This window comes from Anastrepha ludens, chromosome 5, assembly GCF_028408465.1.
Source record: "Anastrepha ludens isolate Willacy chromosome 5, idAnaLude1.1, whole genome shotgun sequence".
In the NCBI taxonomy this organism is placed as follows: Eukaryota; Metazoa; Arthropoda; class Insecta; order Diptera; family Tephritidae; genus Anastrepha; species Anastrepha ludens.
In genome coordinates, this window is record NC_071501.1 from 52,991,288 (window position 1) to 53,019,259 (window position 27,972).

Below are 27,972 nucleotides of genomic sequence, written 5' to 3' on the forward strand. Positions count from 1 at the left end.
TGAAGCATGTGTGCAAAAATGCCGTTGCGAGAATCCAAAGGTGGTTGAGCAACGTTAACCTAGAGCTGGCGGCGCAAAAAACTGAGCTGGTCCTTATCAGTAAAAATAGGCGAAGCGAGAGCCTCACTATATCGGGTGGGGAACGTGACATTGCAACCCAAACATGGGTAAAGTATCTTGGAGTACACATCGATGAGGAGCTAACATACAAGGGGTGGGGAACATGACATTGCAACCCAAACATGGGTAAAGTATCTTGGAGTACACATCGATGAGGAGCTAACATACAAGGGCCATCTGAAAATAACCAGCAACAAGGCAATGAGAGTGAATAACGTACTCATGCGTATGCTAAGCAGAAAGCACGGCGAAACGGATTACTATCTAACGCAAATTTCAGCGGAGCCACCATTTCTTGCGTACCTCCACCGTTTTAAACTAGCAGATAATTCGACTTTTCACTGCGCCAGATTTTATGAAGAGCGATTCGAGCTCGCAAAAGTCCTCGGCGTCGTCCCCACACCAGAAAACCTCGTAATGCAAATGCTGAACTCAAAAGAGAAATGGGAAGCTGCAGCAAGGATATTAATAAAACTGCGAAACTTAGAATGTGAGAGGGGAAGCAAAGCGAATGCGACCAATATAGAACACCCAAGAGATACCTAGATGCGTCACCCAAATAAGCCATTTTGAAACAGATCTCCTGTAGGGATGACTGTATTCACGAAGACACGACTTGTCGTCTAGTCGACATCGAGTAACGATATTGCAATTTTCCGAGTTCGTCTTGAGGCTTTACCTCACGCGTTCGTGCTGGTCGTCTGGTCGTGAATACAGTAGATGACAAGTCGATTTCGAGTAACGATATTGCAATTTTCCGATGCCCCATTGGTGATAAACCAATGGATGCTTTCGATAGCGTATAACCCTCGGTGTGTTTAAAAGGCATAAACACAGCTTTTGCTTTTAGCAGTGTCAGGGTGGAGCAGCCGAGAGGGGAGGAATTATATAGGGTTAGTGGGAGCATGCCCCACATACCACTTGTGTGACCGCACCTTTGATGATGTTTGACATTTTCGATTTTAACCGCCTCTGCAAAAAAAAAAAATATATATTTTCTTTCTTATTCGGCCGCCATAGCCGAATGGGTTGGTGCGTGACTACCATTCGGCATTCAGAGAGGACATAGGTTCGAGTCTCGGTGAAACACCAAAACTTTTGTTTTTTTTAGAATTTAAGAAGTGTTTGGCGGGATTTTACATCCACAACGTTTGGTATTGAAAAATACTTATTTTCGGTATGTAAGACTAAGTGGTCTGGTGCATCAGTTTTGAAAGTGACATTATTTAAAAGGAAACGTTGGCAGCACTAAAAAATGAAATAAAAGACTTGAAGACTTCATTGTTTTTAAATATGGAAACAAGGTCTGTGTATGAATCAAAAAAGCTGTAATTTGTTCTGATGTGATCAAAGAGTAGACAGTTAGAGATTCTGTGAACATAAGAGTTGATTTCACCGCATATACAAAGATCAGTGTTATTGAACAAATATACGCTGTCATAAGCACATCCTACCAGTATTCTATTTACCATTTTGATAATTTTGACATCAAATGAAGCTTTATAAAACCAAGGTTTTGTCGGTAAGTAATCATTTAGTTTGGCAAAAAGGTTTGGCTTTTCTTCTGAGAATGAACGAAAGCCGTCATATCAATTCCTGAATATTAAATTTCTTATAATTTTGACTGCTTCTTTAAAAGTGAATTCTGCGCTCAAGATTGAGCCGCAGCAAACAGCTTTTTTTGCAATAGAATCGGCTCTTTCATTTATTGGAATACCAACATGTCCAGGCGACCAAATCACCCGAACACTATCAAAGCCATATTCATTTACCTTTTGTTTAAAAAGAGTGACACAACAGTTGTTGGAGCTTGCTTTCTTGAGCAGCAGACGTGAACTCAGATTATCATTAAAAATTCAGATCCTACTCATTTTGCATTCTTTCGCAATATCTAAGGCCTTAAGCAAAGCCCACAACTCACCAAAAGTGGAGGAGGTTCGCATTTCTATTTTAAACAAGTGCTCCGTGTTGTTTGTAACATTAAAAATGACACACCCAACAGCATTAAGCACTACAGACGCATCAGTTGCCAGAAGATCGACACCGTTACGCTTGAGTTCATCGATTTTGTCAGCAAAAATAGCTTTAATTTCTTAATTAGAAAATTTGCTTTTAGCTCTAGACAAGGAGTCATCTATCACCATCATATTTTCACAGTTTACAGTCATTGGGTTTACATTGGTATTCACAAAAATCTCTTTAAACTTTTTGAAAACAAAGCTATATCTGGATTTAACCTCTGCAGAGGTTTCAATCATTTTGTAAATGCTAGAATTTGATTGTTTTAATTTCAAGATTTCTTTGGCAGTAAGCCAAAGAGATAATTCAGTGGGTGGTAACTCTTAGGCAACAGCATACAGCAAGGGGACTGGTGTAGCTGGAGGAACCCCCAAACTTCTCCTAAGGAAGCTGTTTTGAATGGTGGTCATCTTTCTGATCACAGTCTTATTTGCATGACCCGTAGTGGTAACATAAAACAGCGTTGAAAAAAGTTTACATACAGAATAAAGTTCCTAGCTAGTCCACTGCTATGCTAGGTTTGATAACGGTAAACTAATGATTATTCTTTCTCGTGCAAGGGCCAGAGATTTTTTCTACAGTTTATGTCAGGACTGTGAGCAGGTGCTTTCAAATGCTTTGTGTTGAGAAGTATTTACAGTTTAACATCTTAAGCTGTACTTACGAGTATATATTTGGGATCGTTATCTTGTTGAATTAAAAACCACCATAAAAAAATCCTATTAGAAGAAAAACATCAAAAGCGAAACACACGTCGGAAATATCTAAGCTGAAATGAAAGAAAGGAAGGAGTCTCGGCGGGAGATGAGCCGATTCCACTGTGGTCTCGGATGTCATTTCAAAATTATGCAAATCAAACCTAGCATGAACGAAGAGTCGACAAGCAAAGTTTCCTGCAAGGAATCACATATTAAACATCGCGACTTATTTCATCAGACGAATGATTGGTGCGTGAGTACCATTCGAGTTGGAATCCCAGTGTGGGCATGAGACACCAAATGTGGGAAAAGGTTTTTGCTCTTGTCAATACCGGGAAAACTTAATTGGCTGCCGGGGTTTAAAATGTGCAGCTCCATTATGTATTACCAATGAATGCCTACCACTTGAGCTAAGTTCGAATTAGTAATGGGTAATCAGATTGGAGGTACTTTTTCCAATATGGTTTTTTTGACAGATCACGCGTGACTACTGTCAAACTAAATACATAGTTTTTTTCAGTATTCATTGAAGCTTTATCATGGAAAGACTTACGCCTCAACAACGTTGACAAATTGGTCAATTGCATTACTAAAATTGACGCTCTGTGAAAAGTGTTCATCGCGCTCAGGCCAACTTATGGTGTTCTGCGGTGACGCTCATTTTGGCTACGTCTATAAACCAAATTGCCATATTTGGGCTTTTGCAAGTCAAGGGTGGGCTCTGGTGAAAACGTATTATAAAATCAAAAGTATCTTCCTTAATATAACGATATTGATTTAGATTGAAGCAAAATTACATTTTAGAAAAAAAAAATAATTTCCTGTGGTTTATCAATTTGAAAAGTATATTTATATACAAATTATTATTTCACTGCTTTAAAGAGCATGCATACGATCGCAATTTTGTAATCATCTGAATAACGGAATGTTAAAACTGCACATATTGCCGTCAGTGCATTCAATATTATCAAGTTTCCTACTACAACTTTGCTAGATGTCAAAAGCCCCTCGGAACAACGAAGCAGGCTAAGGTCAAACAAACAGGGCGACACCATTTGTTCGTTATAACTGATAATACGGGAAAGGGATTAAATTATTTATTAAATTTGAATAATTAGTACAATGTTTGAATGTTTTAGATTATATTAGTACTTATTATTATTATATATGAATATACATATGTATATATTGTATTATATGGATATGTATGTGTACGTGTGGACCACAAAATGCTTGATTGTGATCGTTGAGGATGAAGAGGTTGAAGACGGCTGTGAGTATTTTAGAATACATATGTACATACATGTATACAGTATCCATTCACGTAAACATACATATATAAAAATACTGTATAGGTATGTCGCCAATCATGAAAGATTTACGCTCAACGCTCAACACTGAGCGGGCGAATTCACTTCAGCGTTTTAGAACTGGTCGTTTAATTCTTTGAAGCTATAATAACATACATATGTATGTATGCATATATAATTTTGTTTTTGAGCACATTTAAACATACATATCTCGCTCTTTGTTTCAGTGTTTCCTCCAGCAGCACAAAAGCTTCCACATTTTTACTGTGATTCCAGCGCTTAAAGCGCCAGTTAATACCGATCTTTGTTTGAAAAAGGTTCTTAAATGCTAAGCTTGTGGACAAAAGTGAATTTAGATTTTTGAATAGATTTTTGCGGTTTCTAAATATAAACGAACTGGTATGTAAATTCGACCTTGGAAATTAATAAACACCGGTATTGCCAAAGGGTCGGAATTCGTTGAACTGAAATTAAATTAATCACTAAAAATTATTGACGTAATTAAACTTTAACTTCAAATCAATTGAAGCTATATTCAGTTTGCGCCATTTAAATATACAACAAATGAAAATGAAATATGCGCATATATAATTGTAAATGAAATTTAATATTAATTAGATTAGAACAACAGAGCAGCGCTAAATAAAAATGTTATGAAAAATGAAGTTTAAATTACATTTAACATAAGTTAACTCAAAAATATTAATTATTATAATATAATAATAAAAATACAATAATCATTGTTATAAATATTAATTATTAAAAATATTAATTTTGATGAACAATGGAAGTGTTAATCGCACAAGTGAAATGAAGCAAGGCATAGAATTTACGTGAAAACGAAAATTTATCAAGTAAAGTTTGAATCAAACTTAGAAAGTGATATGATTCTACGCACGTTGTGCTATTTTGTGAATTTTTTCAGCAAAAACGTTTCATGTTGCAAAATTACAATAGCATCACATATTGAAAATTTCAATTATGTAATTTTAATTTAAATAACTTTTTTTATACAAATATAATATAGTTCATTCTATAACAAACACCATATAAATCCAAGTTTCGTACTTTGTAAAATATATATATACAGCTGTGTTCAAAAATATAGTAGTGCAGCACCTCACAACATTCATATTCATTTTTCCATATGTTAAACCTTACAAATTAAACGGGTTTTCATATTATATATTTCTAAGAATAGCATACACAGAATAGAATAGTGAAAAGATACCATTTGTTTTCCATTGGTTTGTGTAATTTTTTGATGACTTTTGCAAAGTGCATCGAAAAGTGGCTGTTCATAATTATAGTAGTGGTTACATTAAAGGAAAAATAAAACCGAATAACTTCATTCATAAATGATTTTATGAGTTCATCATATTCAATACAGTCTAATATTTAGTTGCATAGCCTTTATTTTTAATAACGGCTTCGCATTGGCGGGGCATGGAATGGATAAGGTCCTGCCAATGCTTCAAAGGGATTTGAGACCATGCTTCCTGAACCGCATGCCAAAGCTCAGCTTTGTTTGAAGCATTTGCAGTTGCCACAGCTTAACATCTCCCCATAAGTTTTCGATAGGATTAAGATCAGGGGACTGAGGTGGCCATAGCATAAGACCGATCTTTTCGGATGCAAACCAATCTTTCACAAGCTTGCTCGTATGTTTCGGATCGTTGTCCTGTTTAAATGCCCATTTTATAAGCATTTCCCAACTGGAAAATGGTAGCATTATATTTTGTAATATATCTACATAAACATGTCTATCCATAATGCCATTTATCATATGGATAGGGCCAACGCCATTGTAAGAAAAGCAAGCCCATATCATTATACTTAGGCCACCGTGCTTAACTGTCTTCTTTATGTACCTAGGATTATAAAGCGTTTTTCAGTTAGAGCGCTTCAACTTCAATTGTGCTAAAGCGCACAATGCCTCTGTCAATACTTAGATTCTACTTAGTTTTCATATACAGGGTCCGGCATTCGAGGTGTAACCAATTAAAAAGGCCATAAATTTAGTTTGGAAAATTGCTTTTATTCAATTCTGAGTAAAAAATATGTGAAAATAATACAAAATTAAGAATCAATTTACTTTTGCTCGATATGACCACCTTTTGCTTGCTATGATTTTGAGACTGTCCAGAAACGAATCGCAAGCTGCCCGAATGTGACTTTTTTTCAGCGCTTTAAGACTGGTGAATCTTTTAGTTCGGACCTTGCTCTCCAAAATGATCCAAAGAGAATAATCCATCGGATTCGCGTCTGGTGAATTTGAGAGCCATTGTGTGGGCGTTATGAAGTTCGGAACGTTGTTTTTTAGCCATTCTTGGTTTACTCGAGCTTTCCGAGACTTTGCTGAGTCCGGTTGAAACATCCATGGTCTGCCACCAAAATATTTGTCTGCCCACGGCTTCAAAGCAATCTCCAGAATACTTTCCCGATAATATTTCGCATTTATCTTTACGCCAGGCTCGATGAAAACGATTGTAGAGCGTCCATCTGTGGTTACAGCGGCCCAAACCATTACCTGTGGCGAGTGCTGCCTCCTGGTGATGATCGATGACTCAAATTATCGTATGATCGATCGGTGAAATAAACCCTATCGTTTTGGGAGTATACGAATTGCTCACTTTTAAAAATATTCTCGTCAGAAAACACAATGTTCGGAAATTGATCGCTTTCGACCAAGCGAAACAATTCCTTCGCTCTCTCAAGTCTGACTTGTTACTGCTTTGGTGTGAGATCATGCGCCTTTTGAATCTTGTAAGGCTTAACTTCGAGATCAGTATGCGGCGGATGTTACGGTCAGATATTTTCAGTTCTTTCGCCATTTGATTGGGACTTCGTCGAGGATTTCGCTGAAGTCGCTTCTTCGCTTTTTGAACCATTTCACGTGACGTTGCAGTCTTTTGATGATCACCATGACGTTTCGCGATTACCAGTATCATTGTAATGAGTAATAGTGCGATAAACAAAAAATTTATTTACTTTAAGATGCTCGAGCTCACGCACAATCGCTGGTTGTGATTTTCCTGCCAAATATAATGCAATCACACTATTACGTTTGAAATCTATTACTGATTTTCTTTTTTCGCGTTTACTCTCGGCAAAATCCTACCGCGCGCTTGTAAACAATACTCTGGACTGTCATTTAGCCAACTAACAGACAGCTGATGCGGTCTGAAATTGGTTAAACTTCGAGTGCCGGACTTTGTATATTCAAGTATGTTTGAAACAAGATTGCGCTCACCAGAAAGTGCGTGACGTTACATTGGTGCAATTGTTTGAGAGAGATGTGAAAATGCGAACAAGAATGCAAGAAAAAGAAGAAATTACACAAACAACACACGAGTAAATTGCACATCGGGACGTCACACACATAGCGATTCTGTCAAAGAGCTCTTAGACTTAATAAGGAACTGATTTTTTCTTTACAAAATTGAATTTGAATTTAGTTGAAGGCAAATGAAAACAAAAAAATTAATAACGGTTTTGAATCTGGTACATTTCGTGGAAAGTGTCATAGTAACAGCAAAAGTCAGCTGACTAACATGTCTGCTAAGGTCATTAAGTGGAACTACCTTCTTTTAAGTATTGTAGTCAAAACTGTTTACAATATTTATGTGCTATCGTTTGTCGGCTGATGAATATTAATATTTTTAAATACAAATGCGTCTACACTCTAGTATGTAAATGTACGCATACGTAAGTATGAATATATTAATATATTATCGCACTAGATACATTTAGTTAATTTCTCTCTAGTGCTGTAGTAAATTTAATATAAAACACGTACACATACTTATATATACAAGTAGTAGTAATATAGGCATAAGATATTGTCGTACATGTATTATATTTATTTATGACATACATACACTTATTTATCCAACGGTTTAACGCATTTGCACCCACCTCGATATTTATGTGTTAATAAATTCACACAAACGCAGCGTATGGCAAACAATTTCATTCATGAAATGCAGAATATATGTATATATGTATATAAATATTTTTCAGCGTTGTCACATATACGAAACCTCATAGCAAAAATGCTGATATACTTTATTATTGGATCGTACAACTCTGTTGAGGTGTTTGGTCGAGCTTATCCAATTTGTGGTGGCCGTCTTAATGTTTTTTTAACAAAAGGAGGGACATGGTTTTTATAAGTAGCTTTTTCATGGTAGAAAAACACTCGGATATTTGGTATTGTCTGCCGAGAGACGACCGCTGCTAGAAAAAATCGTTCGTGTCTCATGCGCCCACGGGGCTTTGAGCACATGCCCTACCAAATGTAAGTCACACACCAATCCATTCGGCTACGGCGGCCAGTTATTATATCAATAACATATAATATCTTATCTAAAAAAATACGAATTTAGGGGCTTCATCTAATATTTAATGATATTCCAAATCCAAGTTGAATAAACGGTTTTTTCTATACGGAAACGTTTGCTTCCGCTTCGTTAGTACAGTATCGAAATCCTTGACATGGTTGAGATCAGCACAGATTTGATCATATTTGTCATTGCCAATAGTTGTTTTAATATTTTTCGCTTGATTGTGATTGCGTTGATTGATAAATCAGAACCCAACTCAAATTTTCATTTCAGTTGAGTTCGTTAAGTTTTTGCATCTATTACGACTCATAACTAGACCTACTTGTGGTTAGATGAACTGTCAAAACCAAATAACTACTATTTATCAGTTGTGGTAATAATTTTGAGAAGATGGAAAAAATAATGTAAGTATTTCTGATGAAATACCTAAAATATAAAATTTGTATTTATTTTAAAAATTATTCTCGAAAAATATCAAACAATCAACAAATTGGGCGCATTGTCGTATTAGTGGAAAAAAACCCTGATATTGTGGGAGGCAAAAGCTACCTCGGGCCAAGTCATTGGCGTTTGGGTTAACTGGTTATGTCACCGAAGAGGGCATTAATCGGCTAACCAATGAACCGCGTTAAGTTAACGTTGGAGCATGGACGCTCCAGCCAAGAAGTCCGAAGGTGGGATAAATAAAAATGCTATTGGCGTCCGAGCAGTTAAAAACACAAAAGGAAATGCTGCATAATTTAAACAGTATTAAAAATTGGCATTACAAAAAGTATGCCATAGAAAACAAATTAGAATTTTTAGAGAAGCGAGAAGCAATAGAAAGCGCTCTTAGAAGCCAAAAAATTGAAATAGCACGTGAGAAGCTAAAGCGATTTGAAAAATGAATTTGCGTCAATGTGTGTAAATATTATCTGTGTTATTAGATTTTAATGTCAAAAAGAATAAGTGAAGTTTTTTATTTTTGTATATTATTATTATATAATACGTTATATTAATCTCCGTGCATGACACACTAAATGACAGAATAAGTTTTTTCTAATAGCGGTCGTCCCTCTGCAGCTAATTGCAAACCTCAGCAAAATAGTGGATAGACTTTTTCCTACACACCCTATTCTGTGCGGGGGCTGAGACCTCCAAGGTGACGAGATACTTCCATCCTTCACTGAGGAAGTACTCAAAACCGTGACAACAAACCCCAAAAGGAATAAAGCTCCAGGCCCACACGGCATTCCAACTGAAGCTCTTAAACTTGTGGCTAAAAGCCGACTATATGTGGTGCTTGAGGTTATAAAGCATGGGCTGCTTAAAGCATCTTCCACAGCTGTGGAAAAAACAGAAGCTGGCGCTGATCAGTAAAGCTAAAGACGCCCCAGCGCAACCGTCAGCCTGGCGTCCGCATGCTGGATAGCGCCGGGAAACAGAGTTGAGAGTGTAGGAGGATTGCCAGCAAGGCAATATGGTTTCCGACGCGGAAAATCAACTCTTGGCGCAATAGAGGAGTTAGTAAATAGGCAACGCTTGATGTACGAAACGACTTTAACAGCTTACGAAATATAGACATTATAAAGACACTACGACCAAGGTTTCGAATGCCTGCATACCTGCTAAGGATTCTCCAGAGCGTGAATTGCTCTACTATACGCCAGATGGTCAGGCAACAAAAACGGTAACACCTGGTGCCGCTTAAGGATCTATTCTCCGCCCGATCTTTGCTATCTGAGCTACGACGAGATCTTGAGCATAGAAATGCCAGAAGATACATATCTAGTAGGATACGCGGACGATATGGCGGCGGTCATACTAACCTGGGCCACTGAGGACGTTAGGAGGAAGCTGAACCGAGTTATGATAAGGACGCAATTATGGCTTGAGGAACATAGCGGGGAGCTCGCCAAACATAAGACTGACACGTTGCTAGTGAACCAAGAAGTAGGAAAATACCTATATATTCAACTTGTCTGCAGGCTCATTTTCTGGGGCCAGATTTTTTGTTGTGGCTCAGATAGCTCGCGGAAAGAGATGCTCTGAGGAAGCAGATGTTCGAACGCGAGGATAACTGGAACGCGGCAAAGAGATACATCGAGGACGTACTACGGAAACAAAAGGTAGACCTCGACATATGCGACAAAGCGAAACTTCATAGACAGAGACATAAGAAGACAAGCTTAAAGCATGAAAGCTGAATAGAATTGGTTGGATTAAAGATGCCGTTCTGGGCCCTCTTGAAGTAATGAAGAAAGTAGTTCCGGAGTGTCTCCAAAGGTTAGTGGCAACACCACTCAACGCCGTAAACGACGGTCACTGTAAGTGCGAAGTCATTTTAAACCTAACCCACTAAAAAAAAAATGGTGAGCCTCCGAAGTGTATTTCTACGATGAAAAAGCTCTTCATAAAAAAATCATCATATGCCATTCGAAGCTTTTTATCTCCACCATTACAAAATATTTCAAAGTCTTTTATCAGCGCGTCTAATAAATTATAAGTTTTTCAGTTTAAGGTAGTTAACGTATGTATAGTATATTGATTATTGATATTGAAAAATTATCCAACTTTTCCTTAAACCCCTGGGTAGATTTGACGTCTGAAACGCGTCATGAGACGCTTTTTTGCAGGATGACGCGTTTTGTTTATATTAATTTATTTTTGTTTTGCAATTCTAATTACCTGAAGTCATCTGAATACTACATATGTCACTAATATTTTAGAAATAAATGAATTCTTACGTAAAACGTACTGCTTTTGCATACTACTCCACTGTCCTTTCACCCCTACTTTGGCTAGTTGCTATTGACGAAGTTCTGAAAATGTTAAATAAGGGTGGAGTTAAGGTGGTAGTATACGCCGATGACTTGGTCCTAATGGTATCGGGAACATTTCCCTCAGTCATGGCTGAGATTTTGGAAAGGCTGTACTTAGTCTCTGGGCTGCCAGTTGCGACAAAACGGAGCTGGTGCTATTTATCAGAAAATATAAACCTCCACACTTCAGACTTCCCAAATTAAATAACCACGTTTTCCCGTTTTCATTGGAAGTTAGGTATCTTGGAGAGATACTTAACTCCAAACTCCATTAGAGAAGGTTGTGCAGTGGATGTATAACGCACTGCTTCTGCCAATTTTAACGTATGGATGCCTGGTTTGGTTGGAAGCTGTTTGGAAGGGCTATAATATCACTAAACTGGGGAGGGTGCAAAGGGCTGCAGTGGTTGGCATCACCGGAGCATGTGAAACTTGAACGGTGTTTTGGACTTACTTCCTATGGACTTTTACGTTATTTCCATCCATTTATATTCAGGCTAACGGAGGTTGGCCTCTGAAGTCAATCTCTCAAGGGACATGGTAGCATTTTCGGGCAGTTAACACCGTATTTCTCCGAATTTCGGATAGATCTCTCTATTCGCAAATTGGAATTTGAAGGTCGCGCAGGGCAATATTTTCAAATAGGCAGGATTGGATCCAGGGGAAAATCTGCACCGAAGCGTGCACCTCTGTCTTCACTGACGGCTCCAAGATGGAATCGGGAGTCTTAGCAGGGGTTTTGTCTTAACCAACCAATTTATCACTTTAAAATTGCAGAATACTGCTAGTGTATTTCAGGCAGAAGTCTTTGCGATTCAGCAGGCATGCAAAATACTTAGGGAACATGCGAGCGAGGGAGATATTAACATTTTCTCCGATAGTCAAGCCGTGACGCCATACTGCAGATCTAAACTAGTAAACTCCTGTAAGGAGGAGATACAATCTCTTGGGGGGTGCAGGGTTTCAGGCCATAGGAGCATTGAGGAAATGAAATTGCTAATGAGCTTGGCAAGAAGAGGGCTGAATTGGTCTCATAGGCCTGCTATCCAGTCATTGGCATCCCCCTTTTAGTTGTGAAAAGGGAATTACACAAATTATTTTAGGGGAAGGGCAGAAAAATTGGAGTTCCATTTCTTCTTGTGCTATTTTGAAAACCCTTTGGCCACAATACAATAGACGGAGGACTCAGAAAGTCATGGGGACACCACGTCATTCAATTTCCAAACTTGTAGCAGTGTTTACCGGCCATTGGATACGCGGAAAAGCTAGGCTCACCATTTAACCCCCATTGCAGAAGCTGTGGGGACCTTTCAGAAAAGGAGACTCTTGAGCACTTTTTTTGTAAATGTCTGGGCTAGGCAGCTAGACGATTAAGGTCATTGGGTGCTCCTTTCATCGACAGCCTGGGGCAGTGCGCCAACCCATCTTCTCCATTTTATCAACAGCTCTAGCCTCTTGTTGGAGGTCTTATAATGGTATCAACATGGCGTTTTAGTGCTACTTGGTAAGTGCCAGAGTGGTACTTCCAAGCAACCAAAAATTAAATCCGTTGCACATGCAAATATTTTCTCAAATAAACCCATACCTAAGGAGCCGTTTACATTAGTGATACTGTGAGTACATCCATTTAAGTTTTCTTCACAAAAAGATCCAATTAATTATTGATGTATGTTTTCAAGCTCTTTATGAATTTGAGCCAAAGATGACATATTACAAAACTATAATATAATATATAACGTTTCCACCGCAGCTTTCTTTTGGGTTTGCTGCCGCTAGTGCATTTAAGCACAAACATCAGCTAAAACAGTTGGTAAACCAAATGAAGGGTTTTCCAATAACAGGTGTTATTTTGAAAAAACAGGTGCTATTTCGAGGGATGATTAACGACTTTTTATGGCCGAAATTGGATGGTACTGATCTAGACAACGTTTATTTTCAACAAGACGGCGCTACGTGCCACACAAGCAACAAAACCATTGATCTTTTACGGGAAAAGTTTCCGGACCGTCTTATCTCTCGAAGAGGTGATCACAATTGGCCAACAAGATCTTGTGATTTAACACCTTGAGACTTTTTTCTTTGGGGCCACGTGAAAGATAAGGTCTACGCCAACAGCCCAGGGTCGATTCAAGACCTCAAAGATGGAATTCGTGAGGCTATCGAGGACATAGGGCAGCCACTTTGCAATTCGGTTATGGAAAATTTCATGAAAAGGATATTGTTCTGTAAGCGTTGCCTGATGTTATTTTCCACTATTAATGGCATACCTTCCTCTTTGTAATGAGATATATATCCGATCATTTATATTAAAAAGTAGCATTTTTCTTTGAATATCAAAATAACACCTCTTATTGGAAAACTCTTTATAATATCATTACCCAAACCCATCACAGCCTGTTTGCCTTGGGTTTGCTTACATTTTAATATTAAATCGTGGTAATTCTCAAACTCTATTATTATTAGGATGCGTTAGAAATAAATTATTTAAATTTCTTGAGATTTAAATTAGAGGCTTGGAAATTGAAAAGCTTTTGTTGTAATAAAATTTTGCAATAAACTTTTACTCTTTTAATTCGAGGTTATGGATTTAAAACAAGCCAACCCCGGTATTTCCGGGACCTTGGAATCTCGTGAACGCCATGTATGTTATGTATATATAAGGTGGCGCAAAACTAATCAACCATTCTGAATAACTTTTTTACTGAATTAAAAAAAATGATCTTGAGTCAAAGAAATTTTAATTTTGATCTTTACGCACTCCATTGTTTGCCTGTTTGTATAATACAGTATAGTTCACAAGTGTCAAATATAATTGACGAAAATTGTAAAAATTCCGCAAGGGTGATTAATTCTGTTGTCACCCGAGTACATGCGTGCCTGCAAGAGCGTGCATTATTTACAATTATTTTGCTGCTCTACCTGTTCAATTGTTGAAAATCTTACTACAACACATAATACATATATATATATATATATATATATATATATATATATATATATATATACATATGTTATATAATAAAGTATAATATGTAAGAGTTTGTTTGTGTGACATTGAAATCTGACCAGCTTTATTTGCATTTCAAATTTCAGATCTCAACAATAATGTCATCCGTTGAAATTAAACACGATATAGATCTTGAGCCTGAGTTGCCAGAGGAGATCCAAAAGATAGCCAAAGAACAGGGTGAATGTGATGATACAAAACTACAGATCATTGACGACTTTCGCAGGTACATCCTAGGTAGATAATTTAGTTATTTAAAGTTTTCCGGCTGCATGAGTATTAACATTGGTAGTCCAAAATGCTTTTAGAACATGACAACTGTAAGCCCCACCGCACTGATGATGACTATTTGCAGAAATTTCTACGTGCACGCTATTGGGACGTGGAGAGCAGTTTCGAATTGGTAAACAAAAGCTAATTATTTCTTCTGTTATTCAAGCACGTAAAATCACATTTTTAATTTATTTATTTAATCCTAGTAAATTTTGAAATACATACATATGTACAGTGAAGGACTTAAATTTATACACAATAACATATTTTACTATTTCCCAGAAGGTATATAATTGAAAAAAATTGTTGATGTATTTTTTGGAATTCATTTTTTTGTATTCATATGATTGCTTACTTCCTGGCTTGTGTTTTTTATTTACTGTCGAATTGAAGTTCAATATATTTGGAAAGGACGGTCGGGCTAAAATGTGGAGGAGAAGAAATTCGATTATGAAAATAAGAAATTCGATAGCAACTGTCAAGCACAGCGGCAGTAGCGTAATGGTTTGGGGAGCTACAGCTGCACCTGGCGTTGGAAAGATGACCTTTATTAAAGCTGCTGTGAACCGATATAAATATAAAAACATATTGGAACAGCATTTGAAGCCATTAGTAGAATGCTTAGGTCTTGGGCGAGATTAGGTTTTTCAACAAGACAATGGCCCTAATTGTCAAGGAATGGCTGTTACACGAGTATTACGCACCCAAACAACTAAACACCGCCGCAGGGTCCGGATTTAAATGCATGTTTAGGAACTTTTAGAGAGAAAAAATCGACGAAGTATAGTAATTGACGCAAAATCACAAAGAAAGAGTTGACGGATTAATGGAACACGGAAAGAGTTTACCCAAATTGTGGGATCAATGCCACGACGCCTTCAAGCAGTGATTGATAATGGTAGGTAGGTTTGTTGGTTTGTAAATTTTTTTTGTTACAAGGCACGTGAAACATTTTAATTTCTGTAAATTTATGAATATGTATAAATATGTTTTCCGAAAAAAAACTACAAAAAACAGTTTTTTCGATTATTGTACACCTTCTGGGAAATAAGAAAATATGTAATTGGCGCGTACACTCTTTTTGGGTGTTTGGCCGAGCTCCAAATGGAGGGACCTACAATTTCAAGCCGACTCCGAACGACAGATATTTTTTATGAGGAGATTTTTCATGGCAGAATAGCGGGCGACCGCTATTAGAAAAAACGAGATTCGAAGCTACGTTCTCTCTGAATTCCGAATGGTAGTCACACACCAACCTATTCGGCTACGGCGACCGCCATGACATGACTTCTTATAGACTACAAAAAAAAAACTTAACTATAATAGTTTACACTTATATTAAATTCATTCAGTAACAATTTGACGATTGTTTAGAAGATGAAAAGCCAAAGTATTTGAAATTTCATTAAATTCATTCAATGTTGCATGTATTAGAGCATGAGGGGCAACCGCTCCAGAAGGAATAAATTGGAGAAATATTTTTTAAAGTCCAATATTGCAGTGCATTTAAATTTAAATTGGAATGAAACTCTTCACTTTGCCCAGTTCTGGTTTCGCGACAAAATGTTGTGGACTCTTCCGGCTGGTGGACCGTATATGATTATATTCGATGCCGATATTGAGTTCATTGTCGTAATCCTCCGATGAACTGCTGTACGGTCAAGTCGTCGTTAATATCTGATGTCTCGCGTTCGCGATCTCACAGATTTTATGCACCTTTCTCACCTGCACCTTCTGCCAAATTTGAATTAATCATTCTGGTATTCTAAACATCAAAATTGTGAGCAATTATAAAATCCACAAAAAAAAAACCCTTGAATATCACATAAAAATCGTTTGCAGTATTCCAGCTTTGTTGTTGCAAACAAATTTTTCGATCTTTCTATTTTTATATTTAGAAAGGATCAGTTGAGGATATCTTGAGATATGAACCCGGTAGCTTGCCATAACCTACTAAAAATTAATTCAAAATTCAAATTGGTCTGGCCAGGTCCGGATGCACACAAAAGAGTTAATGTGACGTATAATAATGGAACAATTGATAACATAAAATGCTAGTACAAACCAGAAGCATTGTTGGAATGAATTTTCTTTTATTATAATCTGCTAGATAATTTAATGGCATGGTACGAGTTACATGGACCATTGAATCAGTCCAATTTTTGACTACTTTTTCTAATAAATCTAACCGCATGGCGTCAATAGTGGCTTGAATATTGTAATATTTAAATTAATTGTTAAGCGCTATGTATGGCAAGTTGCGCCACTTTGTAGTAACCAAATGTCGTCGATGTTTAGCTGGATAAGTTTTGAAAATAAAAATTCAGTCAGCATGGCTCGATAGCGCTCGTCATTCACCGAAACCCCAGCTCTTTCCTCATTTCTAAAGAAATAAGTACCGATGATGCCGCCAGTGCTCTATGAACTTCGCGAATAGATTTATTTTTTCGAAGTAATTTCTATAATTTGGAAGTACTGTTCTGACGTTAAATGATTCATAATGACTTGCCAAACCTTACTGAACAGAAATGTCAACACAGCTTGCTATTCTCAGCTGTCAAACCATAGTTATCGATATCGATAATTCTTGTTCATATAAAATATACATATATTTTGCTCACTTAAGAACCTACATAAATATTTCAGATTCTTAATTTTCGGCCTACTTCCACAAATTGATGGGGCGAGAGAAGCGAGTATGCCATATATTCTATTTTATAATTCTTAAAAAAAAAAAATTTGAATGTAGATATTACTCTTGAAAATAATTTATTTGATTTCGCGTTGACAGTCTAGAAATGTAATAAATCGATTAAGTTTTAGCTGAGTTACTAGGGCACATGCACCTATTTTGATACTTTAATTTGTAAGATTTATATGTAGAGAGATATATATAAGTGCTGTCATTTACTTTTGTACACCAAAGAGTCTCTATTTTTAACCATAACTTTTACAATTTGCAAAAATATAGATGGTCAATTATTGCAAATTTCGTGAGCAGAATAAGACATATTATGAAAAAGTGAGGCCGCTGCAGCTAAAATCCCTAGGCGATGAGGATATTATAACAGTAACACCATATCGGGATCAAAAAGGGCATCGTATTTTGATTTATCGTTTCGGTGCATGGAAACCAGGCAAAATCTCTGTCGACGATATATTTCGTGCCACGATCATTCTACTCGAATTGGGCTCGTTAGAGCCAATTGCACAGGTGATAGGCGGTATAGGCATATTCGACTTGAAAGATCTCTCTTTGAGCCATGTATTTCACTTAAGTCCAAGCGTGGTGCAGAAAATGATCGCTTTATTAGTGGTAAGAAATTAAAAAATGTTAAGAACACAGTGATTTACAAAATATATAGAAATCCAAAAATATATCCTCCAAAAACTATTTTTTCAGACATCTATGCCAGTAAGAACTTCAGCCCTGCACATTGTAAATCAAAATTGGGCGTTCAATGCTGCATACAACATGTTTAAGCCATTTATGAATGCCGCGATGAAGGAACGTTTGTTCATACATGGCTCGGATATGAAGTCACTTCATAAGCATATAAGCCCGAATCACTTGCCGAAGAGGTGAAATATATTGAACAAATTCTTAAATTGTTTACACATCCTATTTTTATTTTTTATTTTGGAAAGGTATGGTGGTGTACATGATGATTACCCGTATCAACTATGGATGGACAATCTGATCGATAATCAGAGAATACACAAGGAGTTAGGCCAGTTAGGATATATATTCTAAGTAACATTAAATTTGAATAAAAACCTTTGAAATATGTTAAGCATCTATCACTTTGAACTGAGTCTTATACAGTATGTGTGTAGTCAATACTCGTATGTAAATCTAAATTTTGTATTGCTTTATTTTATACTATTTATCACACTCTCTCAAGCCTTGTTGTAATTTATGGAAAAATAAAAATACAAAATATCACTGAAAAATTAAATACCCGCGTGCTCGGGTTTTATTAGAGATGAAATTTATGTACCTAGCAAATTAATATATACATACTTACATATATATATTACATGCTGGTATATATAAGAGTAAGAAGTTTTTAGAAATTTGCTATAATTTTCACTTAATCTATGATAGTATAGTTTTCGCTTTTTTAATTTTATTGTTTATTAGAAAAATAAGTTATTATATCCGCGCGCCTTGATAGGTACACAAGGGTATTCTAATTTTGTTCAGATGAGCATTGAATTTAACATCATAAGGGAATCGAGATAGATATATCCACATAAACACTAAGCGAAGCAGGACACTGAACAAACAAATTTTTTTGTGTAATAAAATAATCAGAGGTTAAGGTTCGGCATAAGGGAAGAAAGCAAACGTAAGAATAAAGCATTTCTTTCAGGCTTTTTTTGTAAAAATTTATTAATATTCAAGGGCATAAAAGGAAATAGTTATATGGGACATTAAACCTAAGAAAAACATAAATTCTGAGAAAACAGTGTAAACTAAAATTATTTGCTTGTATGTCCTCTTTTATTTTTTGTAACTTATGTTAGTCGTCGTCGAATTTACGAGTGATTGAAGGACCCTAAGGATGATTTTTGCCCATTCCTATTGAATAGCTTTTGAATAGCCTATTGGACCTAGGTTAATAAACTTGTTTCAGTAGCTCTCTATTGGATTCAGGTCTGGACTAACAGCGGACCACTTCAGCATAGGACTATTTTTTGTCGCGAAAAACTCCTTTGTACGCTTAGCGCTGTGGATTTGAGCATTGTTCTCTTTTAACGTCTAAGATTCGAAGTTAAATTCTTCGGCAAAATTCAATAAAACATTTTCCAAGACCACTACGTAATTTTCTGCGTTATTCGTATGCGAAATGAAATAAATTGGGGTATCATAAGAGAAACACTGTGGTAGTTTCGGAATTGACGCCTTTGTCGTAGCTTGGGAATATCTCTTCAATTCTTCTGACAAACATCAGGCCCATCGAGATTAAGTTTTATTTTCATCGCTAAAAATGACGGATTGCCATTCATCATCCCAGAACTAATGACTATCGACGAATTCGATTCTAGCTGCTTGGTGGCGTGGTGTAAGCTTCGGTTCAGCTAGTCTATTTTGATATTTTAAATCTGAATCTTCACTCAAAATTTACTGTATTCTTTTCTTCGTAACATTGAGAGGCTTGATTTTTGAACAGCTCGTTGGCAATGAATGCGGAGCCGAACGATGAATAGGTACAGTGCAAAGATGAGCACTGAGTATATTACTCAGTTAGAGTAATACTCAGTTAGAGTAATATACATAATAATAATAAATATTATATAACACACGTTATCTCAGTTATTAATGTTTATTAAATGTAATTTTCTCTGATAACGTAGCAAAGAAACTTTCATAGTAATAAATAGACTTATTGATGTTTGTAATTTTCGATTTTCGATATTTTGAAGCTGTAAAAGTTCGGCTTAGGGGTTGAAACTCAACTTGTTTTTATGACGAGCTTCAACTTGCGACCGCTGAGCTTCTCGCCACATAACCCAACTGTCTCTTCTAACTTTCAGATCTGGAGAAATGGCCTGGTGGATCTCTGGCTTCATTAAAAATTATAATCACGATCAGTCGACAGAACTTCAAAGGTTTATAAAATATTAATCGTTCAATTTGGTTTTTGAATAACTTTTTTTCTAAATAAAAAGATAGTTTTTTGATAGATCGAAATCTTTATGTTGAACTTTACACGCTTTATTGCAAATGTTTTTGAATATTAGAGCTGCCTCGTCACGTCAATTATGTGCGACGCTATTATAAATATTCCGACAGGGTGATTAATTTTGCGCCGCCTTGTATAAAACCACTTGCAAGAGATGGTAAACCGAATACCTCACGAGAATGTAAAAGCGCTTTAAGAAGAAATATCCAAACACCTATATGAAGATCATCAACCAAAGAGATTTGAAGTAGAATTTGAACATGTCAAGATGCCTTTAGATCATGATTAAATTTTTTATTTCTTCATGACTTTTCTGTGCTGTGCATTTTTCCAGTTTTCAATTGTTTTTCATATTTTCGTATTTGGCAGTTGAAATTTGGAATAATTTACAATATTTCAATATTTAAGAAAAAACAAATATTTATATTTAATGATGGGTTAGTAATATCTTTGAATGAGTTAATAAAAAATTTACCCATACAATTTTGTTATAAGCATTCATTCAAGATTGCGGTTTACTTGAATCGCCCAAATTTGAGGACATCACTCAATCTCGGCCAGAGGATGCATGGGAATATAAGCCTTGTCAGAAAAAATTCGTTATGAGGCCGGAAGACGAGATAAGCTTAGACAGCATCTTTTCCGCGTTACTCTCTATCATCGAACCCACAGAGAAGCAGTTTCAAGAATGCCAATGGGACGTGACCGCTAAGGAAATGCGAAATGAGAAACAGGCACTGCTCTTTGAAGAAAAGCTTTATATATCACAAGTTAAAACTGGGCCCTGCAAACTGAATGAAGAAAACAAAATTTTTCTGGAAAGTGAGCTGAAAGAAGTTGGTTACATGAACCTCAACATAGAAGAAAGCTATGATGGTTATGTAGTATTTAGCCGCAGTCAAATGGAAAAAGGGAAAAGCAAGAATATTTGTGGCCACTGTTTGCGGGGCAAATATAATGACAAATTTTTACTAATAGTAGAGAAGCGTAGTGAGTTCGATTACATAGACAAAGCGAGAATAGTAAGTAATCCAAATAAATATTTACGTTTAAACAAGTACATTCATACATACTAAGTACAAGGTGGCACACAATTAATTATCCAATTGTGGTTTTGAATAACTTTTTTACTAACTTTTTATTAAAATTGCATGCTTCTTTGCTAGTTCTTCCGATAAAGTGATTAATTTTGCGCCACCTTGTATACACTCACTGGCGGATCAAAAAGTCGCACCAAATTGTTCGCACTTACGCTAAATGCTTGTTCAAAAGTTGTGCCCAGGCAATTGGGAGTTCTTCGGACTTTTAATGCAACTTCGCAAACAGAACAAATAATTGTCTACTTTTATGAGAGTTATATTGGATGAAAGTGGTTCACTGATCACCAATATAAAATTCCTGCGAACTAAATTAAATTTAAGAAATAGACGTTATAAACAAAACCAAGGGCGCCATTCCCGTCGTTTCTTTGACAAGCAGTTGAATTTGATGGTTTGATACCTCAGACTTTTTATTTTATTTAGATAGATTGTAGAATAGAGCTGCTTGCTGATTCAAACGCGTTTTCAATGTAAGTCGCTGTATCAAGATTTAGGTTAAGATCTATGTGAGCGCTTAAATAGCTTTCAGTTGTGGTTATTGTGTTTAGGTAAAGAATTATGGAAGATCAGCAATTGTTTACACTATAATTTGATTGTATTATACTATTCCCTCTTTGGCGGCCGCCGTAGCCGAATGGGTTGGTGCGTGACTACCCTTCGCAATTCACAGAGAGAACGTTGGTTCGAATCTCGGTGAACCACCAAATTAAGAAAAAATTTTTCTAATAGCGGTCGCCCCTCGGCAGGCAATGGCAAACCTCCGAGTGTTATTCTGCCATGAAAAAGCTCCTCATAAAAATATCTGCCGTTCGGAGTCGGCGTGAAACTGTAGGTCCCTCCATTTGTGGAACAACATCAACACGCACACCACATATAGGAGGAGGAGCTCGGCCAAACACCCTAAAAAAGGGTGCACGCGCCAATTATATATATATATATATAATTTCCCTCAATGGTAAAGTCTATTAAATCTGTCAACTCAGGATCAGTGGGTCCATATGCAGACTTTTTCGGAGATATATATATATTATAAGTATATATATATATATTATATGTATTATAAGTAAATACATAATTCAGCTCCTTACTTGATTTGACGGCTTCTTTGAAAGTTGCTTTGCGTTTGGAAATTAAAATACCCCGCGGCAAAAAATCCGCCGTCAAGAGTATTGTAAAGTCCACAAATTGTGTTTATGTTATTGGTGTATTGCTCCGTTCTACTATATTATAGGGTATGGGAATAAGTTTCAGCCCTCGTAAAAGAGGTGTCACTGTTGATACTATTTTTGTGTTCGCTCTAGTAATATACTGGTGATTTGAAGGTGTATATATGAAGTTTTGATCACAGTAGTTGACATTCGTTTGAAGTGTAACGATCCTTTTTCATCCGACGTCAAAAATGTCTACGTTCGGTTTCTTTTTTAAGAAAATAAAATGCGATCGTTTTGATTTTATAGTATGTTATTATTGACATCAAATAGTATACAAGAAGAATTTTTTTTGACATATTTTTTTGTAGTAGTGTGGCACCAAAGTAAGCGTATTAAAAAAATATAAGTGGCTTGTCAACAGGATTTTGGCTCTTCAGGACATCTGATACGAAAAAGTTAAATTGATTATTATTCTGTAGGTTTGTCATTCTGACAGGTGCTACAACGGGATTTTTTTTTTTTCAAAAATAACAAAATGGCGGACTTTTGAAAAAAAGGTATGTTTTTCGGTTAGAAATTAGACTGTAGTACGGAAAGTTAGGGGTGAAAAGAAACGAAAGAAGCACCGCCTGCACCGAAAGAAGCACCACCTGCATGACAACGCCAGGCCACACGTTGCTAAATCGGTTCAGAAATATTTAGACGGACTGAATTGGGAAATCTTGCCCCACCCACCGTATTCTCCAGACATTGCATCTCTGATTACCATCTGTTCCTATTAATGCAGTCAGTCCTTATTGGAGAGCGGCTCACTTCTTACGAGAGCATCGCAAACTTGTTCAATGAATGGATCAAGTCAAAAGAACTTGAATTTTTCGTCAGAGGAATCCGTATGCTGCCTGAAAGATGGAGTAAAGTTGTAATTAATTAATTATATAAAAAAAAAAACAAAAACCTTTTCCGGGAAGGCAACGAAAATGATAGGAGTTATGGTAAATTAACTAAACAAATGTAGTTAAGGGTTCATGTAAGGGAGCTAATAGGTAGCAAGTCTGCATCAAATGTATTTTGTTGATGTTCAGAATAAATCTCTATTTGCTTGAGCAGTTGCTTTGGCTCGTGAACTCCACTATACGAGTGGCATCGTTTTATTTAAAATAAAAAGTTTTGTTGGTGCTTTAAAAATATCGACAGAAGAGTACCGCTACTTATTTGGTATCGTAATTAAAAATCATCGGGTAAAAAATGCTAGGTATAAGAGGAAAAGTATGGAGGATATCTTGTTCTCGCTGGTATTGTTTTGTTCTCACTGCTGAGATTTTCTTGAGTAGATAGGTTTCTATGGCGCTGTAGTACAATACATTTTCAACTATCCCAGAAAAAGGCAGTATGCTAAGTTGGTGGATTTTATCTTAAGTTAAAAGTAAATATTCGATTTAGTATTGAGGAACTCTAACATTTTGTATTCAACTTAAGTCGTGAACCATTAACCTAAGAGATATATTAGGATTTGAGTGCGATGATGACACTTGGTTGCACCAGCTGATTCGTTGATGCCTGGCGGTAGTTAGGCTTTGGAGATCTCGCAGGGGTCCGCGAATTGAACGGCGGTTGGCTGTCCGGTTCGTCCTTTGCCTCAGTGTGCTCAACGAGACCCTGTACAGTAGCGTTTGACGCCCAACGGTGGCCGCTGGCTGTGTGTCTTGGCCAATGCATGCCTTTTGTCCGGAGTCATCGTGAGTATCGCAAAGCAAGAGGGCGACAACACAGGCAACAGTTCTTGTGCTCCATATCGTCTTCGCTTAGGTTATGAAGGAATATTCTACATATGAAAGAATATTTTCACGTGGAAGTGAAAAGTTGTATGATATTAGTGGATGAGATATGTGGGTATAAAGGGAAATTATCGAAAGGCAAGAGTTTGAATCTCTTGTACTGCATATAGTTAAAATAATTATTGAAACGTAAAGGGAGGTATTCGAAACTGTATTAGTAGTAATGGTCAAGCACAATTCCAAAAGGTATCCAAAATAAATAATGCCTCTCTTAGAATGCCTTTATCTTAGAAAACATTCTGTAAGATTTTATCGAGGTAATTGTAAAGTTATTTTGAAGAAATAATCACACCAAAAAACTCTTAGTTGTATTCAAAATGGCTAAAGAATATTTAAAACCAGAAGTAAAGTTAAAAGTAGTAAAATTTCTATGATTCGATAAACGGATTTCAACTTAGCAATGAAAGTTGCTAACTTTGTTGCTGTTATTAATTTTGCACAGATCAAGTGATCATTAGATCTATAGTACATTGATCCGTCATTGCGTACAAAAGTATGTATTTAGGTTCCTAAATTGAAAAGAATTGAATGCAACCGTTTTTGATTAACGTAGGAGAAAAATATGGAAGCCCGTAATAAAGGAGATACATTGATGGTGATTCGAGAAACCAAAATAAATGCTGACTCACAAAAATTTAAAGCTGTAATTAATATCAAAGATCGAATGCCAGTTTTTATCATGGATGGTGGTGTACAACTAGCGATGCGGAACTTAATTATCAATAACTTTGTTGGGAACTTCGAATATTATACTTTGAACCTATTCGGTAAGTGAACATATGTATTTTTTAAGAATATATGTGCACATTTTGCTATTTTCATCTGTGAAACCATAGTTATCGTAATCGATAGTTCTCATGCAGCTTAAAAAAAAACTCCCGATAAAATTGAATAATTTTTTTCTCCAATTCTTCAATATTTTTAAACCTTTCCTGTATCAGGTTAACTTATTAGCTCAGCTCTTAAAATTTCGATGGTTTCCAGCAAGAAAGCATCGAAACATTCAGCAAGAAAGCATCGAAACATAAATAATGAATTTCAACAATTTTTGAATTCAGAGTGTCAAAATTAGCACCCCGAAAATTAAAGGCATTTGTTGTTGTTGAAATTTGACACTGAACCAAATTCTATAGAAAGAGCATGCTAGATTTACAGACGACTAAACAGACCATCCTTGAAGTTGATTCCACCGAAATTTTCAATATTATTATTCAAGTTAAAGTCACTTAGAATATAAAAATTGTATACTTCATTATTTTGGTAAAAGTCAAAATGTTGTTCAGTGTATGATACAAAGAATCAGTGCTAGCAGGCGGAATGTAAAAACACAAATAAATAAATTGGCATGATGCTCATTGAGACATACGTAAAGCTGGTTAAGAAGAGAGTAACTATTTTCAAGCTGGACAGTAGAATAATGAAAAGATCGATCAACAGCAATTAAATTTGATTTGAATTATTTGCATCTCTACTATTGCGATAAGTAAATAATAAATTAGAATCAAAACTTTCTTCATCAGAGAAAGTATTATCATATTTAGTCATGTTTCGACTAGAACTTATAACTACTTCGTATTCACAATAAGAAGAAGCTAAGAAACCACTACTAGATTAAATTAAATTAAATTAAATATTAACAAAACAAAACAACCGAAGATTAATTCCTACTGGCCATTATTATCTAAGAGTTTACTAAAAAAAGCAGCGTTAACACTAAGCTTGAAATGTAAATAACGAAAAAAAGAAATAAAAGTATGTCATACTCGTACAAATAAGTCATGAAATAACACAATGGGATGAAATCAATTTTATGAATCAAAAAGACTGATACTGATAACAAAAATGTTATAAATCAAAGTTCCTAACTTTTTGAAAAATTTACAAAAAATTAAAAAATTTCAAAGAATTGTTACATTAATATTATACTTTCTGTAGATATTCTATGGAAAATGGCTGAGCATGTAATTTTTTAGCCCATGAAATTTTAGTGTAATGAAATGTAAAAAAAACCAAAATATGTTTGATCGAAGTATTCAAAAATGTGACAAAAACAAGGATATTGTCCTGTAAGCGTGGTCGCGGTGGTCATTTGCCTGATGTTATTTTTCACTATTAACGGCATACCTTCCTCTTTATAATGAAATAAACATCCGATCATTTATATTAAAAAATAGCATTTTTCTTTGAATATCAAAATAACACCTCTTATTGGAAAACCTTTTATAATACAATATCATTACCCAAACCCATCACAGCCTGTTTGCCTTGGGTTTGCTTACATTTTAATATTAAATCGTGGAAATAGTGTTCATTTATGCGATTTTTATGCGATGCATTTTAATCGAATCGTGGCAACTATGTTTTGATGCTTGTCAATATCGATATATATACATACACAATAATGAAAAAAATATAAACAAACGAATTACAGTAAATGTTTATTAGCATATTTTTATTGGTAGAAAATTCCATATTTTCTGATTCAAAATTCCATATTGATGTTTAATTTAAATGTTTAAAAGGTGCGACACACATACATATATACATCTTAATTGTTTTTTATCAATTAATAATCCTTAAGTTTTTATTGTCAAATTCTGGAAAACGGCATTTCATTTTAGGAAAAGTGTTACGTGGTATCATCACAGTAGAGAAGGAACGTAAAAAGGTGCGCATATTCTATCGGAACTTTGCTGACGTAATTGTTGTAAAGAACTGCAAATATTTCAATGATGTCGCTGAAGAGAAATCCGAAACATATTTTATTTCAAATGGCAAAATAGTATTACATTTTTGGCCTGACTATAACTACCTACTGCATACAACACGTTGCCCACAAAAGCCGAAAGAGCGAATACTACCTAAACTGGAATTAATGTGGAAGAGAGACAACTTGCTTTTTAGCCATTACCAAAAGAAAAGAAAACTAACATTAGAAAGTGCCACACAATATTTACAAACTCATCCCGAAGCAGTGGATTTCATATACGACTATATACTCAGTCTGCTCAAGTATAAACCAGATTCAGTATTTCCTTTCACAATTAAGTTCTTCCACAATATGAAAAGTACATATTGACGTAAGTGTTTCGGAGTTAAAGATATTTTTTAGAAAACAATTTTGAGTTCATTATAAATTTAAGTGTTCAGGCTTTTGTTTACATAAATAGGTATTTTCAAAACTTTTAATCGTGAAATATAATATTATATACATAAATGGTCAAAATTTCGTCATTATTTAATATAATTCCCTTTGGAAGTGAAATAATAATAAAATCGCAATGGGAGTGAACATAATACATACATATATATAATATTCATTTACTTAATTTTTAATTAAAACTAATAGGACTATGAATAAGTTCGTGCGGTTTTTTTTCGAAGTTTGAAACTTTATTGACGTAAAATGGTTACAAATTTAATATTCAAAATATTGTCCATCGCTTACTACTACTTTTTCCCATCTTTCTGGCAATTCACGGATTCCCTTTGTGAAAAATTCGGTCGGTTTTGCCGCAATCCACGAATCGATCCATTTTTTGACTTCATCGTAATTACGGAAGTGCTGGTCAGCCAGGCCATGTTGCATCGATCGGAAGAGATAGTAATCGGATGGCGCAAG

The 27,972-nt window shown here is 35.7% G+C and overlaps 2 protein-coding genes across 4 annotated transcripts; both read left to right on the plus strand.

The window, feature by feature from the left end:
- Positions 1 to 4,403: 4,403 nt before the first annotated feature.
- LOC128864248 (alpha-tocopherol transfer protein) lies at positions 4,404 to 18,534 on the plus strand. 3 transcript variants are annotated; one of them, XM_054103816.1, is made up of 6 exons: positions 4,404 to 4,546; positions 14,388 to 14,538; positions 14,610 to 14,704; positions 17,546 to 17,890; positions 17,978 to 18,156; positions 18,223 to 18,533. In XM_054103816.1, the coding sequence occupies exons 2-6, from the start codon at positions 14,400 to 14,402 to the stop codon at positions 18,326 to 18,328; spliced, it is 864 nt and encodes a 287-aa protein (XP_053959791.1). In that variant the 5' UTR covers positions 4,404 to 4,546; positions 14,388 to 14,399; the 3' UTR covers positions 18,329 to 18,533. The 3 variants fall into 3 exon arrangements, with proteins under 3 accessions (XP_053959791.1, XP_053959790.1, XP_053959792.1); XM_054103815.1 differs by lacking the exon at positions 4,404 to 4,546 and having other exon boundaries at positions 18,223 to 18,534; XM_054103817.1 differs by lacking the exon at positions 4,404 to 4,546 and having other exon boundaries at positions 14,396 to 14,527; positions 18,223 to 18,534.
- Positions 18,535 to 20,624: 2,090 nt separating this feature from the next.
- Positions 20,625 to 27,576, plus strand: LOC128863859 (ciliogenesis-associated TTC17-interacting protein). The gene is made up of 4 exons (XM_054103232.1): positions 20,625 to 20,701; positions 20,760 to 21,286; positions 24,904 to 25,117; positions 26,972 to 27,576. The coding sequence occupies exons 1-4, from the start codon at positions 20,695 to 20,697 to the stop codon at positions 27,427 to 27,429; spliced, it is 1,206 nt and encodes a 401-aa protein (XP_053959207.1). The 5' UTR covers positions 20,625 to 20,694; the 3' UTR covers positions 27,430 to 27,576.
- The last annotated feature ends 396 nt before the right edge of the window (positions 27,577 to 27,972 follow it).